Below are 18,524 nucleotides of genomic sequence, written 5' to 3' on the forward strand. Positions count from 1 at the left end.
TTGATGATTCTCAGAAATTAGGAAAAGTCACAATATAGCATGCAGCAATGTCCCTCACAAGAAATTACTGCTATGTGATATGCCATGTGTTGTAACCCTTCATACAGCAGGTAACATTTCAAGATAACATCGCTGTTTCTGCCTTCTCATCTGCCAGGTGAGCATCCATCCGTGAATCCATTTGTTCAATGCTTAACTGTAATGAGACTATAAATATGTTATCTGTGGCAACACCTCTGGAATCTCTGCCTGTTCTCCAGTAACGTGATTACATCTGAAGGGTTCAGCTGTCCCCCCAACACACCGACCCACTGCTGTAAGGGACTTGGCTTTCACTTCAAAAATCAACTTTCATCTTAAAAATCGACATTTAATGTAGTCTCTTATATGTCCGTATATGAGCAGCCAGACAGCAGCTGGAGGGGGTAGGACAGAGCTGTCTCCACCAGCTAACAGTTTATATAGCTGCCAGATGGGCATGGCTGGAAGAGCCTGGTTAGGAGGAGAGACAGATGGCAAGATGGGACCAACTGGGTTACAGCTAAGGTGTGCATGGATACTTGGCTGTCTCGTGGGGCTGCAGATCCTAAAACGTAAGTGGAAGTAAAATACAGCCTGAAGAGTGAGGGCAGCGTGCAAACAAGGCAGACGGCTTTGCCTGCGTTTATTTTGTGGGGCTGCATGTCTGTCTTTCCTACCACTGGACTAGCAGGTCTCCCCAGTTCTCCCCATGTGCAACCCCTGTCCTGCTCCGTGGGCTCCTACTGTGTTGCCCCCTCCTCTGCTGGGGTTGCTGCCAGAGCCCGTGGGGAGGCTGTGCCGGCCAAGCAATCTCAGCTGCTGACTCCCCCATGAAGCTGCCAGTGTGCCAAGCATGACCACGGGGCTTGGCAGAGCAACCTGCCTGAGAAGCCCATGCAGATCACAGCTGGTGGAGGTCCCAGTGCCCCCAGAGCATCTCCATGTTACCCATCCCCACAGGAATGTGCACCTAATGAGTGCTTGAAAGCTGCCCTCAGCTCTTTCTTCTGGCACTTGACCAGGAATCAGAACAGAAATGGAAAATGAAGCCTCCAGGGGAAGGAATTGGGCTGGTTTCTGGAGTGTGAGTGATGCGTATGGGTCAGGCAGCGAAGGCCTGGAGGGACACAGCCAGCCGCCTCCTCTGCCATGCTGTGACAGGAGGAAAAGTGGATGGGGCTGCCAGGTCAGGAGACCACCCTGCTGGGTTCACAGGGCTGGACAGAGGGTCTGGGTCCTCAGGCATCGCCTGGAGGACACTGTTTTTCAAGGAGGGGCTGCTGGCCAATGCCTAGATCTGCTGTGATTTGTTCCACTGGAACAGATGCATTCCCTGATCTTCTGGACGAAGTGCCTGCCGATCTCAGCTCGTCTGCAGCTCCCCTGGCTTGGCCTCAGATGCTCCGTGCTCATCAGTGGCTATGCTTAGCAAGGACTGGAAGGGGAAGAACCCCATCTGGAGCCCACATAGATCTTCCTTCTTCCAAAATTAACCCTCTATACAGCAGACCCATAGGACATCCCTATCTGTTTTTCATGGACTGCCTGGGGTAAGCCTTCCCAAAGAGGAATGTGCATATGTCTGTGTATGTTTGTGCTCATGCTTCCATGACCAAGCGATTTTATTATCTCCCTAGCTAATTAAGAGGCTGGTTGTGTCAATTTGCACTCGAGCCACTGCAAATCACTGCTACCTTTTTGGACTGATTTTTGCTTCCTTGTTTATGTGCTTGGTAAGCATGGTACATCTTCAAATGGATCATATCCATGCTCCACGTACCCACAGAAGCTAACAAAATTATGCTGCAGGATATAACCTGCCCAAAAATAAATGTAGAGAATTACAGCTTTTCTTGGTAGAGTGTTGAGCAAAGAAGAAAGGAAAGATCTTAAACAGGCAGCATGTTTCAGGTTCCCACCCATTACATATTGCCCATGAAGTCCGGCCCAAGGTTAAGCCTGCAGATGAGTGTAAACAAAAAACCTACTGTACTGGCTGTGCCTGGCACCCAAACTGTCAGTGGGATCATAGGAATCAGGAACGCAGAATTTTACAAGTGAAACGTATGTACAACATCAAACTGCACCCATGTGTTTAGTCATGAGGTGTTTTCCAGTGGCTTTTTAAGAATCTGTACCAAACTAGGTTGCTTGCTGCTGACCCTGTTCACACCAGAAGAATGTAAGAGCTTTATTATACAGAAACCCAAACACGTCCTCTCCTACCATGAAGAGTTTGGTGTGAGGGCTTGACTGAGATGCTAACCAAAAAACTGTCTGTTTCCTGTTTTTTATTGTCTTTAATTAATCTCTTCCTTAAAAAAAAAAGAAGAAAGAAAAGCACTAGTTTTCTGGAGACTGGAGGACTAGGAGAGTTGTAGAGACCTGTCTATAGTAGGGTAATTACCTATTCGTAACAAGTAGCGGTAGAAAGCGAGTGAAGGCCAGAGCTGCAAATGTCTTATGTACCCATGCCACCATGTGCCAAAGCTGGTGGGGAGGTGTCACTGGTGCTGTTCACTGTTTGTGCAAATAAATCAAGGCCTGCTGCATATTTCCTCTTTCACTGGAACACCAGGATTTCTGGTTTTCTGAGTCCTCCTGGGTTTCCTCTGATTCCCACCCTGTGCCTTGAGACTGCTGTCTGGAGAATCTGAAGCACTCACAGATGGGTTTGATGCCTTACAGAGAACAAATGTGAGCCTTGCTCCTTCCCCCATTCCCGAGAGCTGGAGGTGATCCTGCTCTGGAAGTGCCACCAGCTGACCAGGTTGTGCTGCATGTTTCCCACAGCAGACACACGAAGCATTCGGAGAGCGTTGTCTTTCCTTTTTCTCTCATCCAGCCCACTCCAAAGGTCTCACCTAAGAGTTAGAAGACATTGGAAGAAGAGATTTGATCTAATTTCTGATGCCCCTCCTTGGAGATAACCAAGCCCCCTTTGAACTTTGAATAAAGAGTTTAGACTTGATCACGGGAGGAGCTTATTTTTCACTGCTGGTCTTGCAAGATGCTCAATGGCATGTTAACTGACGAGCAGGTGAGAGCAGGACTGAAATTTTGCATAATCTTTCAGTATCTCTATTTCCTTGGCTTCAAATGGAACAAATTGTACTTATCTGATAGGTGAAGGGGCCATGCAGTGGTGAATTATTGCTGTTTGCCAAGTGTGCTGAGACTCTTGGGTGGCTGATACTAGCAAGGAAGCTATTACAGTTTATGGCTTTGTGCGGTTATTGGACCTCAGAAATGTGGATAAACTGCTTTTCTTGCGCACAGCTGACCCCCCTCACCCGCACTCTGACTGCTAATCTGTCTCCACCAGGATATTGCAATTCTCTGGGCAGCTCCCAAGTGGAGCCATTACAAGATATTAAATTTGGCTGTGCTAGACTTTTTTTTTTCTTCTTCTAGACACAGATGCCTAGATCAGGTGATAGCAGAATCCCTAAAAGAACAGGATTTATTCTGTTCAGGGCTGGATTCCTATGAGACAAGGACTGTGCAAAACCCAGGAATTTGCAATTTGCTATGGAGAGAAATGCTGGCTTTCTTCCTGCAGAAACCCAGCATTTCTAGCAGGACAGGACATGACTTTGCGCAGCATGTGCAATCTGTGACCCTAATCAAGATCTTGATTTACAGGATCATGCAACTCTCTTGATTTACAAAGCAGCTATCTAGGAGCTCATTAGAGGCCTTGCAGTTCAGGGATAACTTTTTTTCTCCCATTACCTTTACCCGGGATTTACTAAGCTGGAGTGAACTGCCTCTAAGAGACAGATCGAGCTTTAAAATCCTGTTCAAACATAGTATATGTCTTAGACGTACGGATAAGGAGTATTAGATTTATAGGTGATGTGAAGCAAATAGGTGTAATTATACCTTGGTGGAGTGAAGTGTGTAATTCATCCACTGCCTCCCTTGGATTTTGCAGTTATCTCAAAATTGTGCCTTTAAGAGAAATGCTCATAAAATGTCAAATGATGTCTGCATGTAGATATAACTAAAATCTGAGCATGAACACACAATTATTCAAAACTTGTTTCTTCTGACTTCCACGACCTACGAGGCCAGGCTGCGGTGAGCCTAGTGAGATCTGATTTTACATGCTGATTCACTGTATCATAAGTTACTGAGAGGTTATTATTATTCTAATGTCTTCTGTTTTCCTAGAGAAAGACTGCTTTGCCTATGGCCAAAGCACTGTTCACAGCAGCCTGGATGTATTTGGTGCACAGATCCTGGCAAAAGAGGAAAAGGGAAACGCATGAGCAGATTACAAAGGCCGAGTAGAACAACTGTAAGCCTGCAGGAGGAAAAGCTTATGATGAAGCCCATCTCAACAATGACATCTATCCAGCAGAGAACAAACCTAGTCAGTCCTTTCTTTAGGGTCCAGGTAACACCAACAGAAGCTGAAGATATGGCTGAGATTTCTGTGCAAGCCTACAACCAGGCTTCAAAGAGTGCAGGGAGATTTGTCAAGCATCCAAGTGGTGGGGTAGGAATCAGGGGTGCCCTAAAAGCATGCAAGAGGGAACATAGCCAGGATGTTTTTCTTCATTAACCACAGTGATAAGGCTAAAAAGGTTCGCAGGTCGGCACTTGGATCTGACTCACAGCGGTGCGAGGTGGGATCAGCAAGCCTGGTGCTGTGAGCGAGCAGGTTCCTGCACAAACTGCAGCAGGAGCAGCGCTTCTGCTGATGGCAGGATGATGAAAGCAGTGACCATGTCGATGGGCTCGGGGGAGGCCAGAGCATTGGGGCACCCCATAGTTCCCTCTGTCTCGAGGGGGTGTGCTCTGCTTAGACCGGCTGTGAACTCCTGGGTCTGTGTATTTTCTGATTTCATAGAACGGTAGGGTTGGAAGGGACCTCTGGCGATCATCTAGTCCAACCCTCAGCGTAGTCCTGTACAGGGACTGAACCCATGACCTTGGCATTAGCAGCACCACACTCCACCCAGCTGAGCTAAACCTGAATTGTCCAGATCTGGTTAGGGCAGTTAGCAGAGAGGGAAACAGTTCTGAACCTCCTCATCATCCAGAGCTTAGGATCAGAAACTCAGGCCTGAACTTGTCAGGTCGAGGTAGAACCCATTCCGAATTTTCCCAAACTTCACAGTCAGTCCAGGGCTCTCTGCAGGACTTCAGTGATTGTCAGTCAGTAGGAAGTAGTTCAGGGCTGACAGCCAGGACGTTTCTGCAGAAGGAAGGCCCTGAATGGAGCTGAACTGAAGGGTGAAGAAAAGCCTTCTCATAAGACGAGCCCTTGAGGCATCCTCAGGATCAGATGATTTGAACGCAAAACCAATATCCCCTTTTTCCCAGCCAGACAGTGCTAGGGTAGAAAGGAAAGCATTCATGAGAAATGTTTCAACGTGACAACCAGAAAACACAGTGGGACTCTGAATTACGCACCCTGCTCACTGCAGTGCAAATGAGGCAAGAATCCAGAGTCTTATTAAAACCAAATCCTGAACTACTTAACCCTTGTATAAATGCAGTTTGCCTGGTCTTTCCAGGCTGTTTCCTTCACGTGTCTCAGTGTGCGTGCTGTGGGACAAGGCACAGCCATGCTTCTCGTGGTTCTCCCACCCGGCTGAGTACCTGAGGGCACAAAGAGTGTGCATGCTGTTTTCCAGGAACAGCCATAATGAATGATCTTCAGACTGTAGCACTGAACCGAAGTGGAGAGCAGCTGTTCTGTGTAGACCTTCTGCTGTATGGCACAACCCATCAGAACTTCATTCCTAAATGGAGGGATACAGCCTGGACCCGCTTGCTTTAGGTGAATGGTGTCCTCTTGATTTGTTCTGATGATGGATGCCCAAGAGTCACCAGGATAGCTCCTATCAACACCATGCAGGTTCAATACAACATGGTAGAGAGAAGCAAAGGTCATTGCTTGACAATTTTTACCTTCTGCCTGTTATCCAGCAACATAAACTATTTCAGTCCAAGGTCCACAGAGAGCAGAAATCCAGACTGGCATTGTTTAGTAGGGCTGGCTGCAATGTGAAAGCATTTGGCAAGTAGGTAACTTTTTTGGGGGGTTTCATTCAAAATTAGAAACCATTTCCCCCTTCCTCTCCCTTGTAGTCTGCAAACTAGAATTTCCCAAACTCAGCAGCTGCTTGAGCACTCTCCTAAATAGTCTGGCCTCACTGAGCAGAAACATGAATCTTAGCTTCAAGATAGGCTCAGTATGGGTGTCAAATGCAGGGTTGAGGCTCTCCTCATGTCTAGGACACTCTCCCTGATCCTGTCCAACCATGATCAGCCACAGCCTGTCCTGAAGGGCGTATAAGTGCTCTACATCTGTCTGTCCAGCTGCGTCAGGTACCTGAACCCATCTGTTCCCTTGTGCCTCCTATCTTCAAGGAAGATTCTTCAAAACTAAGATCTTGAACAAAAGATTCATGTGAACCCAAATTTTTCCCCCCAAAAATGCCATGACATTTCCAACCAGCCTAACTATTCGGTGGTTTAGTAGCCAACACGGTTACTCGTCTCTCTTCTGGATCATCTCTCTTCTGGCTCAGCCCTTAGTGTTCGCAGTGGCTGTTGGGCCTGATAAGTTATCACTTCTCTGCATCATTTCTGCAGCTGAAAATCAGCCCCTCAGAACTTAAATTCACATCAGTTTCCTGTCCTACAGCATGGGCTGTTCTGTCCTTGAACAAAATGCATTGCTGCCTCCTCTCAATGTCCTGCAAGTGTGCCTGTGCCACAGCTTGTGACCAGGAAATGCTTTAATCCCAAGAGAGGCATAGGAGATCAATGTCAAAAGTGAGTTTCTGAGTCTTTCTGACGTGCGGGTCTCTGTGGCCTGTCAGACACAAACCTGATTACTTTTGTTGGAACTGTTTAAGCTGTCGCACCAGTAAAGATGTTGATGATGTTTTGTTCTTGTTTCTTTTCCTTTTTCTTTTTCTTTTTTTTTTTTTTTTTTTTTAGCTTGAACTCTGCAAGGATTAAGGGCTTCAAAGTGGTCAAATAACTTGAAATTGGATTTTCAGTCCCTGCAAAGGACAGCTGAGCTGAGCTACCTGGTTTGCTCTCTGCCTATTTTCAGAGTCTATAAGAGCTAAAGGATAAAGCAGACCTGGTGTTGTTTTGATTCCTGCTTGCAGTCAGTCATACACCAGCAGTCGTGGGTCACTTAGGGTGCATTTGGGTGCAAAATTTCCAAGGGAATCCAAGAGAAATGCCTTCAGTCTTTATTCCAAACACCCTCAAGCCAGCTCTGTAAGATGAGGATAAGTGTATCTCTATCACATCTATGGTGGGAAGACAAATCCAACACATTGTAAGGTCTTCAGCAGTGTTAGAAATGGAGTCACGAGTGCATCTTTAGCTTTCAGGCCTGCCTCTTGGCGATTTATTCCAGTGGAGTTTTATGCTTTGGAAACAGGGCTGAAAGATTCAACCAGAAGTGATGGAACTGGAAGCCACTGTTGATATTGACATTTTTTTTCCAGACGCGATGTCCAATGTCAATACCAGAGCAATTCTCTTCAAGCAACATGTTCCTGTAAGTGTTGCCACTTTCCTCCACCCTGGCTATACTAAGGATGTCATTTGGGATATTAAAATGAGTAAGTTATGGGCGTCTTTATTCAGCACAGCATCTGTTTAGTCTGCAGATGATCTGAGACATTCATCAAGTTAGTGAAACTCATATTATCCTGTGCCGACAAACTGAATTATGCAGCGGGAGAATTTGGGCAGAATTCTAAAGAGTTTGCACATTTCTGTCCCACTTAACTCTGGCCACGGATTCATCCATCCTGATGGGATCCCCGGAGCCCTGTTCAGCTCTTGGCTGGAAGAATGATAATTTTCACAGGGAGTAGAAAGGATATAAATTAGGAAAAAAATGGGATTAGATCCTCAGGGCTTTTGAACACACTGCAGGGAACAAGAGAACATTATTTCAATCATTTTATTTGCAGCTGGCATAATTGAAACAGTTCAAGGTCCACTGTGAAACCAAACAGTAAATAGAGAAATAACCAATAGTGTCACAGAACTGCTATTTAGTTCATTTTGTGCTTTACCAAGTCAATAGCTGTTAACGTACCTCCCCAGAGAGAGAGCAGAGAAACAGCTTTATCCTCTACTCAGAGCAAACCTCCCAGCGATTTCGGCATCAAGGCAGCTGATCCGTGAATAGTGAAGTCTCAAGCGTGTATTCATTCTGCCCATTTGAGAGAGGGGCCCTAGCGTGTGAGCTAAGGCCTCTTGCAGAAGATAGGAGCCTCCTGGTCCATGCCATCTGGATCACCAATGATTTATTTAGAGCTGTCTCTGGTACTGAGAGCTGTATGAGGGAAAGGTCCCATGGGACATGATGGAGTGACAGTTTCTTCTCACTAGAAACATCACCTTCAGCTTGTCCTCCAGGTTTGTGACTCCTGCTGCTTGGCTGGAAGTGCTATTTCTGCCACTGCAAATGCCGCAGTCCCTCCTAGGGAGCCCTGCAAAGGGACCTGGAGTGCCGGAGTTTCTGTTGTGGGAAACACATTGCACCAGGCATCGAGTGTGCAGCTTCTGCAGAGCATTCGGCCCTTCTAAAAAAAGAAAAACCCTGTAAACAAGTGCCTTGGTGTGAATTTTGGAACCAAACTCACTGTAGCCCTCTCCTTTCGTGAGTCCTAGATTTCGCTGGTTGTTACAGACTATCCTTCAAAGTTAAGCTGAACTTACCATCATGTCTGCCTACAGATTTATGGAATCTGTGAAATTCAATCTCTTGGCTTTCACATTCGTTTCTTTATCTTACAAATGACAAGCTATCTCCTACCTAGAAATACCGCAAGCATCAATGCGTGTCCATCCTGTACCACGTTTCTGGACATCTAGCTCAAGTGTGTACGCCTGCACTCCTCTAGAGGTCTATTCACTGCTTATCAACTCACCGAGATCATTTCTGACAAGGATGACCACCTCGCTACGATGCTCAATTTTGCTGCGCAACGAGAATGAGTTAGTTATGATTTCTTCATTCCGATATCCAATTTCAGGGCACAGTAATTTCTAGAGGAGTGCCCTAAAGAATCCGTCACGACCTTTTCAGCCCTGACACCCCTGAAGTCTGTACAAAAGAGTATGGTATAATAGAGGACATAGCAGAAGCAACAGAGCAGTAGGTAAGCTGGCTTCTTCTCAGCTGCTATATTGTGAGGTTTCATGGAGCTCAGCAGCTCACTACCTAGTCTTCAAATCCAGCCAAGCTGTAAAATATCAATAACAGGATTTACTGGACCACACAAGAAGCTGCAAGGCTGGAAGCACAGTGTACATCTAGGGGTACTTCCGCACCATGCCTGGAGTTGAGACCTCTTCATCAAATGCAAGGCTGATGTTTGAAACAGAGCATATTTGTGGGAGGACATCTCAGTGACAGAACTATGGCTGGAATCTCTCAGTGACCTGTTCAGATGTTCCCTTTTTAAAAAATACATTAAAAGCCCTTCTTATTTCCCATATAAGTATTGCTTCATTAGCTTCTGACTGCTGGATATTGGTTATACCTTTCTTTGACAGATGAAAGAGCTCTGTAATATTAAAGATCTCCTGTGTGGGTAGTTCATACTTCTAATCTACCGCTGCATTTCTACCAGAGCTGTGTCTGTTGTATCAAAACTTTATATCCTTTCTGAGAATGCTTTAAAGAAAATGGAACGGTAAGTGAATTCATCCTGATAGATGAGCATAGTCTTACCGTGGTAATTTCTTGAGAATGTTGTCTTGCATGTGCAGGGCACCTTAGTGCGGCCTTGAGGCTTTACTAGGACTGGTAACATGCCTTGCACCTAAGGGTAACCACGCTGTGCTTCACGTGAGGTGCATGCAGAGCGGTAGGAGGACAGGCTGCAGCAGGGCTCCCATGCATCTCCTCACAGCCCTAAGCCATGGGCCAAACTTTTTCTGAAACACAAGCACGGCTTCATTTTGCTGTGGCTGTTTGCTGATGTTTCACCTTCCTAGTTTTGACTTTTTGGCTTTTCACTCCAACAGGCGAATTCTTGCTGCCAATTACGGCAGAACTTAGAAGGCAGCTCCTCTTGGTTGCTCCTTGTCTTGCTGAGGGTGAGATGTAACAGAAACAGCATGGATGAGCACAGCACGAGCCAACATGGCAAATAGGGTCACAGATGGGATATGCTGGGAGATCTGCTGCAAAAAAGAGCCTGCGGCCAGGAGATCAATCGCTTCTCCACATGGACATGTCTTGCACAGCGCATGCAGATAAATCCTCACCACATGTCTAAGGAAAGGGCCAGATCAGCCCTCTCTGTTGTGACTAACACTACTCCCTACTCATAGTAAAACTGGTCAAATTCAGTGCTGGGTTACTGGAGCTGTCTAGATAATTTGGGCTACTATGGTGAAAGTCTACAGTTCAAAAAATCTATTTGTAGTTTAAACCTCTATACCACTTTTTTCTCCAAATGCCAACCTGAAGGTCTGTGTGGTTTATTATAGCTGATCCATGTATACATGCATTAATAAAAAAAGGAAAGTTTGTGAAGAAAATGTCAGAAAAACCTCATTGCTAGGAAGTCAAGGATGTCTTTTGACAAATGTCCCTACAAATGTTAGATCAAGTCCCTCTCCACCTGTGTGGGAAGCAGAGCAGATGTTAAGCAGTGCAGGTACGTCCTCTCTAACTACCGTGTTTGTCCATCCAGTGCAGTGGAAGAAAGGGAGAAACCAGTGCTGCTAAAACGGATGAGACCGAGGGCATGAGCCCAGTTCTCCCCGTGCACCTCCCTCCTCTGAGCGGTGCCCTGCAGCATCAGCGCTCAGCGGCTTTGACGGGGTGAGCAAGCAGGAAAAACGCTTTTAACTTGTAGGAGAGAGAATTAATTACCAGGTGCCTACGCTCTGCTTGCAAAGCCCCGGATTTGCTGTCCTCCAGAAACAACCATGTGTTCACTTGAGGCTGCAGAAATCATGTGGGGCCGATTTTGCCCCAGGGACCTGGTTTTTGCTGGCCAGAGCAAATTGCCTACCAGCAAACTGCGTAGTGTCCAGCTGCTCTGCAGCTGGTTTGTGCAGAGCTCATGTCCCTCAGCTTCACCTGGGAGCGACTGGTCAGCCCAGCATCCCACACAGGTGTTTTTGCTGGTGGTGACGACATTTTTCTGCTCCATCCAGCAAGAGCTTTTGAGCCAGCTTCCCGGCACCTACTCGTGGGAGGCTTCGGAGAAAGGGCACTTTGTGCTCGTCCTTCACTGAGACAGGTGCCAGGCTAGCGGGACCTTTCCCTAATCCAACGTAGCCATTCTTCGATTCCTCGCAGCGAATTGCAGACTTCAGATTGCACCAAATTACCTCATTTTAAAATGCCAAATCACAAAACAACCACTGTTCTTCTACCCGCCAGAAGCGAACGTCATGTCTGCGCAGAAGCCAGGCGGGTGATTGCTTCCCCGGCGGAGCTTCTGGCCCCCGCGCCGCGGCGTAGGCGCCCCACGTCACGGGGAATTTCACCCTTCTGCATGCTCTTTGGCAGAAGTGGATGTCACATTTTGCCTGGAGGTAAAGGAAAGGGAGCGGGTGAGCGCACAGAGCCCTGTGGGTCCAGAGGGCAGAAGTTGCTGCGGGGGAAACGGTGGTTCGCCGCTCGCCCTTCCCCAGCTATCTCATTTGTGCGCTGAAGCTTCAGGCCTCAGCAGCTCGGGATGGTGAGCTGGGTTTCTGTGCACGGCTCTTGGCGCAGGGGTAAGGCTCTGTTAGCAGAGGCGAAGCAACAGCCAGGGTATGTTTCCTCTTTGGCTTTGCACCTTTATCGTGTATTTGCTGCCTCCTGGTGCCTACAAAGCAAGGAGCCGGAGCAGCTCTTCTCTCGGCCGCCGCAGCGGAAGTGCGAGGTGGATGCCGGGGCCACCGGCCAGCCCCAGCACCACTGCACTGAGCCCGGTATCCAAACCCACATCTGTGGCACCTTGCTTTTGCCCCCAGCTGCTGTTCCTCTGCCTGCTCCATCGTGCTTCTCACTGTGTCAGAGCACTGGACCAGGTTGCCCCGAGAGGTTGTGGAGTCTCCTTCTCTGGAGATATTCAAAACCTGCCTGGATGTGATTCTGTCTAACATGCTCTAGGTGACCCTGCTGAGCAGGTGAGTTGGGCTAGATGATCTCCAGAGGTCCCTTCCAACCTCAACCATACTGTGATTCTGTGCTGGCGCATTGCCTCGCCCAGCCCTGTTCTTGCCGTGCTCCTGTGCCATCAGCCACCACCATGCTCACACCAGGTTTGCAGAGGAAGGTGTTCTCCTGGGACCACTGAAAGCCATGACAGTGCTGCAGGAAGCGCATTGCTGGTGGGGGAGCTCGAGGCAGTGACATGTGGCTTTGGTTCTTTTAGAGAAATGCAGCCACCAGCTCATGACCTGATGCATATCCAGCCTCCAGTTTATTATGCTAGTTGAGAGCAAATTAAGGCCAGCCTTAGCTGATGCTCTCAGAAGCCTGGATCGTATACACCTATGCCTACATACTGCACATATATATAGAGAGAGATAGGATTTTTTTTTTTAAGTCAGAATTAATGCCCAGTACAAGTCAGGGTTTTGCACATGGAAGAGGAACTGTAGGGTCTTCCTGGTGACTATATGTCTATATGACTATATGTCTACCATTTCCTATGCCTTGACTGAACCCTCTGGGAACAAGGATTAAACTTCAGGCTGTAACAACTGGTCACCAGCTTCCAGTAATTCCTGATGCTTAAAAGCTGCACCCTTCAGCTACGTTTTTTTTGCACTTGATATCCATGATTGTGCTTGAGCAGAGATGCGTGTGGCTCTGTGGACAGGCAGATGCTTGTCAGCCCACGTTACAGTTGCATTAACAGAGTCTAAGGGAAACAGCACAAGACTATGTCATAGTGAAAGGAAAATGTAAATTCAGTGAGAAATCAGATGCTGCCTTCTGTTAAATGGAGAAATTGCCAGTCCAGTCTAATCTGCAAGAACCCCTGCCCTGGACAGAGCTAATTCATTTCCCGGGGGCAGAAAGGAGTTTCTTTAATCTCAATTGCTCCCCAACGTTCCCCATGTTGTGGTATTTGGTTCACAGGAGCCAGATGGGTCTTTCCACTCACTCTTCACCAGGTTCAGAGGCTGATTCCAAAGGGGCAATTGGGTATTTGGAGCCAAACGTGGAGGATTTTTGTAAGGAGTGTGCTAGGTCATAGACCTAAGGTTGGTATTGCTCACTGAGGAGAAAGAAAAGGAAAACAAAAGCTTTATGGTCCTTTTCTCCATCCACATCCTCTGTGGTGGTTCTGGCTTTCCCCACTGCATGTCCAGCTCCTCTTTGCCTCTCATTGCAGGAGTCCCCTCTCCGTGGCCAAGAGAGGGCTTGTGGTTTTCTCTTGGGACTTCTTCCTAAGAAATTCCTTGCAAGATTTATGTATTTTTGCTTCATGTTTTCTGAAAAAAAAAAAAAAATAAAAAACCACTTTTTTGGAACTGTGAAGGGGCCACAGGAGATTTTGTGATCAGTTTATCACAAGTGAAATGTGGTCTGGAAAAAAGGGAGGTGGAGTCCTTATCAGCACTTCAATGTGGCCATGACGTTGTTCTTGATCTGTTCTCCCAGATCAGTGGTGGTTTAGACATCCCATATTTGAGTCTGCCTTTCTTTCACTGAGTTTGAGGATTGTATTAGTGTTGTGGGATGAAATTGAGAAGTCAGTGAATCCAAGAAGAGTTTTCTAGTGGGTTTTGAACGCCAGCAGGAACTGGGGGTTGCTGTTTGTGCTGTTTGATTGTGGGAAGACTTACAATACACCAGCAGCAATAGCACCGAGCTCTTAGGTAGTGTTAATTTGTGTACATCAAAAAGCTTTATCAAGGCTGCCACAACTTCTTTGCATTTTATGGTGGGATAACCAAGGTGTGGTGATTTCATGATTTTTCCCTGGAGGAAGCAGAACCAGCGGGAGAAGTTAGGAATGAAATCCCAGCCCATTGGCCCTGCTCCTCTGCCTGAGCTGAGCCCTGCATGGCAATCGTGATGAGATGCTCCAATATGAAAGTCCGCATTTCATTTTTCTGATTATGTCTCTTAAACCCATGAGAGCGAAGTTATCTTGGCCGCCTTTGGAAAACTTCTTCCAGAATGCTACAGCAACCTCACCTGCTATTACTAAATCATCTTAAAACTCTCATGGTTACCATGCCTTCTACTTCAGGGTCAGGTACAGTGATATAATTGACGTAAATCCTATTTAGCTCTATTTGTCACAGCAGGATGGGATGAGCAATTGCTCTCTCTCACTGCCAATGGAGATAATGCAAAGGTAATTTTAAGATACGCTTTAAAAATGAAATTAGTTTTGTGGTGACCATTCTCTTTCCCCAAGTCTATCTGAAGGTACAGTTTGGGGGTTTTCTATCTCATAGCAGATTTTGAGAGGTTGGTGTTTTGTGTTCAGCTGGAATTTCAATACAGAAAGATTTCCAAGGGACTTCTGTAGTTCTCATGAGAGAAAAAAAAATGCTGTAGTTTCCACTGAAAGATATCCAGCTCAGCGTAAAATCCCAATGGAGATGGGGCAGAGATAGCTACCTCGGCACCAAATAACTACATGGAGTGAACACTGCCCTTCCTCACTGATGTGGTTATATCTGGACTATGACTGCTTAGGTGATGATAAAGGCTATCTCTACTTAGCCACCTGCTTGCAAAAATAGCAGTTTTTGACAAGACTGAGATACCTGAGCTTAGGAAGATTTTGGTTGGCTTCCCTTTGGAGCGGTCCAAAACAGCCACCTGCACCCTGACCTGCCCCAGGGATGTCACCAGGGTGCCACCACCGGGACATGTCATTGCCCGGCAGAATCCTTGGGGCAACCGAAGTGCCAGGTCTTGCGTGTGCATCTGTTAGTGAAATCAGCAGTGAATTTGCATTTAATGGCTTGCCCAGAAAGCCCTCTGCTGCAGGGCTGCCCTTGACATCCGTGTTGCCAGGAGGCCGTCTTGCGAGAACGGGGCTCCTTTGTGTCTGGTCTGGGCGACAGCTGTAAATTGCCATTTAGCTCGACAGCTCTGTTCCTATTGTTCCTTTTTAAAGCTCAAGGTGAAGTTCTAGACAAATCGCGGAGGATAAAATCTGGGAAAAGGCACATAAGGTCAAGGTCAAAGGCAGGGGGGATTCCTCAAATGCTGCTCTTGACAACAGGTCAATTTTATTTGTGCGCTTTTGGTGGAGCACCCTGCTTTTTATCCTAATGTTTAACTTCCTTTAGCTGGTAGAGTGAATGCTATGGCGCTGGCTAAATAGGAATTACAGACACTCACGTCCCACTTGCATTTTGCAGATATTTCCAATTCAGTAGGCAATCCTGTTTACTCTCTCGTTGCATGCAGAGCCTGGATAATCTGCTCTTTCTTAGCCATTGCTGTTTTAGAGTTAGGAGAACGAGCATCGATTAAATCTCATTCCGGACCTTCTTGGCTTTTGTTTCATCTTATCTCTGCCTCGTTACGCAGCACACTGCATGCATGAGCGCTGTGCCGCCCGCGCGCGAAGGCGGCCGAAGGCGAAGAGCCCCCGGACGTGCCGGGCTTGGCAAGCGCTTGCTGTGGGGCGGCTCCCTCCCTCCTCCTTTTCCATCCCTCGGCTCGTTTTCATGCGGGTCTCTCATCTGCGTAAAGGACTCAACCGGACCCTTTCCCAGCTGGTCCGAGAAGAGCTTCCGATCCTTGTCCTCGGATCTGTCCGAGCCGTCCCGGCTCGTTCCTCCTCTCGCTGCAGGGAAGTCTATAAAGATGAACATTTTTAAGACAGCAACGCAGCCAGGTGCCCGGCTCTGCGGCAAGAGGAGATCGTTCCTCCTTGTCCGTGATTCCGTCTTCAGTGGTTTGTTTTGCACAGGAAGACACCAGTTTTCCTTAATTTTTTTCTCTTTAGGGAAGAAAAAAAAAACAAATGCACTTTCTTCCTTTTTCTTCCTTTATCTCCTGTAGAACAAAGAAATTGAACTCGCTGTTTAAGCAGCGAGGGCTCAGCCCATCCCCAGGGTAAAGGCATCGGCTTAATAGGGATACACGCGGAAGAAATTTGGCTCTAAGTATGCAATCACTGTCTGAATTAATGAAAAAAAGGGTTTCTTTGGAAGAGGCTGAATAGTGCAGCTGTGGCAATTATCTTGTCACTCATCAGGATGACGAGAAAATTAGTTCCAGATATAAAAACGGACAACGGAGACGAGACACCTAGCTGTTATTTATTTTCTTGCTTAATGAGGCTCGAGGATGCCTTTCTTCTCCCATGTGTTTTATGCAGCCCGGGGGTGGCTGGACGCGGAGCTGGACGTCGGTTTGTGGAAGTTTGCTCCTCTTCCAGCCCGTCCACCCCGGCCGTGGCTCTGTCTCGATTCTCCCGGCTCCTTACCGCTTGCGGTTGGGCTGGCCCGCGCGGCCGTCGGAGCTCTCCGGAGCTCTCGCTCTGGGGGTCTCTCCCCTGCCTTTAAAACCAGGATCCCAGCCCAAGTTAATCCAGCTGTTGTTTTTTCCTGGGCTGGATGCGGGTAACAGCAGGTGGGTCGGGGCTCCCGGCGGGCTGCAGTGCACGTGGGGGAAGAGATATTTGGGTGACAGATATGGATCTGACTGTCGGGGTCCAAGTCTCCCCGCTCCTTATCCTACCCCTTGGGAGTGAAGAAGGAAGAAAACTGCTGTACAGTAACAGCGAGTTTTGTCATATATTTAAGAGGGTTACGGACAAAGCAACCCTTCTGCGCTGCCTGCTGAGGACTGTCGGCAGGAAATGTGATCGCTAGGGGAAAATGCAGCAAAACTGCCCCCAGACAGGCTGGACCTGCAAGAAGTGGTGGTTTGGACTTGGAAAGGGGCCAACCTCGGAGGACCAACAGCAAAACACGATGCGTTGGGTGCTGTTTTCCAACTAAAAATCTGTTACCAGTACCCAAACAGGCAGCACCAAAGCTAAACCAGCTAATAAGGGCTGTACATTTTACCCCGGGGAAGTGCTAGCCATCAGACACAGACTGGCATGTCCCACCTCCGATGCAGCTGCATCGGCTGGTGAGAAAAAAAGCACCCACGAAGCCCTTTCTCCTCCAGGCTCTGTCGCTATTTGACGTAATTCCTGCCCACACTGAGGGATCAGCAACCAAGGCTGCCATCTCCGGCTTTTTTTTTTTTTTGTGTGAAAGATGCAGGTTTGAACGACGTCAAAGCTGAAACAATCCTTTGGCCCGTGAGCCATAGTCAAGAGTGGTTGCTGGGTCAGAAGAGCGTTCCTCTCCGAGCCTGCCCACCAGCTCCGATTTCTGATGGAGATTTCCCTGGCTATTAGGTAAGACTCTCCAGTTTCACTCTCCAGCCTTTGCTGTCCCAGAAGCAGGGAGGGAAGAGTTAGTATAGCGAGCTCTACGGCTGGCCAAGCCTGTGCGCTTTCCCAAGCCAGCGCGTTTCACCAGAACGGATGGGAACGGGGAAGCTCGCAGCAGCTTTCTTTCCCCAGGCCGGTTTCCAGGCTCCGCCTGTCATTTCCTAAATAAGCGGTTTTGTCTTTCTTGCACTCAGATGTGAAAATGCAATTTTCCAAAGGGCAGCAGATTGACCCAACGCATTTCTCACTGCAACTCCCCCTCCAAATCTCCTCCATCATATATTTGATTTGTAAAGGATTCTTTTCCTAGCGGCTTCAAAGCTGACTCCATTGGAGCAAGCTGCAAAATGGACTGTGTTCCTCTAATTTGTCTTGGTAACAGAGCAGAGCAGCAGCTCGCGAGCCCTAAATGATGACACGTAGGGATGTTTGTTGAGCCCATTCGAGCCCAGTTAAGGTGCTGACCCTGTAGATCACTGGGATCCCTGTTGGACATCAAACGGATGAATAAACCGTTCAGGGGTGACAATATATTTGGCTCCATCTGTCACCAAGCAAAACCCAGTAGCAGAGCCTGTAGCAGCCCTTGGTGGTCAGCTTTGCCTCATGACTGTGCTCAGTAGAGCCCCCAAGCACCGTTGCCACCAGTTCCTGCACTCAGATAAGGTGCCACCACCGCTCAGAGAAACGGCCCCAGCCTGGCGCAGTGCCTGCTGGCTCACCCTTTCTCCAGGAACATGGCTGCATGCAGATGGAGGGTAGAGAGAGGAAGATAGAGTGCCATTGGTTTTAATTATCACTGCTGTTCCAAATGATGATGTCCTGGGAGAATTAGTTTAATTAAACTTATCACGGAGGCTGAAGGAAATCGCTGCTCTGTGTTTGCTGATGGGAAGAGCAAGGTCCTGACTTTCCACTAAGCATGCAGAAGAGAGAATTGGAGAAGTTTCTTCTACAGCACTGTTTTGCAATTGCTGCTGGGGTGAAACTTTCTGTTCTCATATGGTAGGACCTCAATGTCACCTGCCTGGCAGAGAGGGAAAGTGAGCAGCAAGGTGCAGATGCCCTGATCTGCAGGAGCCCAGCTAAGGAAGACGTGAGAGCTCGGCTCCTCAGAAG

General features: G+C 47.7%; 1 protein-coding gene across 1 annotated transcript in view; it reads right to left on the reverse strand.

The window, feature by feature from the left end:
* ATRN (attractin) overlaps positions 1–11,435 on the reverse strand; it is a 191,262-nt gene extending 179,827 nt beyond the window's left edge. The window contains exons 1-2 of the mRNA XM_062574488.1: positions 11,416–11,435; positions 8,949–8,998 (exon numbers count right to left, since the gene is read on the reverse strand). Of these exons, the coding sequence (XP_062430472.1) occupies positions 8,949–8,998; positions 11,416–11,435 (70 nt within the window). The remainder of the gene's footprint in view (positions 1–8,948; positions 8,999–11,415) is intronic.
* Between the last annotated feature and the right edge of the window lie 7,089 nt (positions 11,436–18,524).

Source organism: Rhea pennata, chromosome 4 (assembly GCF_028389875.1).
Source record: "Rhea pennata isolate bPtePen1 chromosome 4, bPtePen1.pri, whole genome shotgun sequence".
NCBI classification, from domain to species: Eukaryota; Metazoa; Chordata; class Aves; order Rheiformes; family Rheidae; genus Rhea; species Rhea pennata.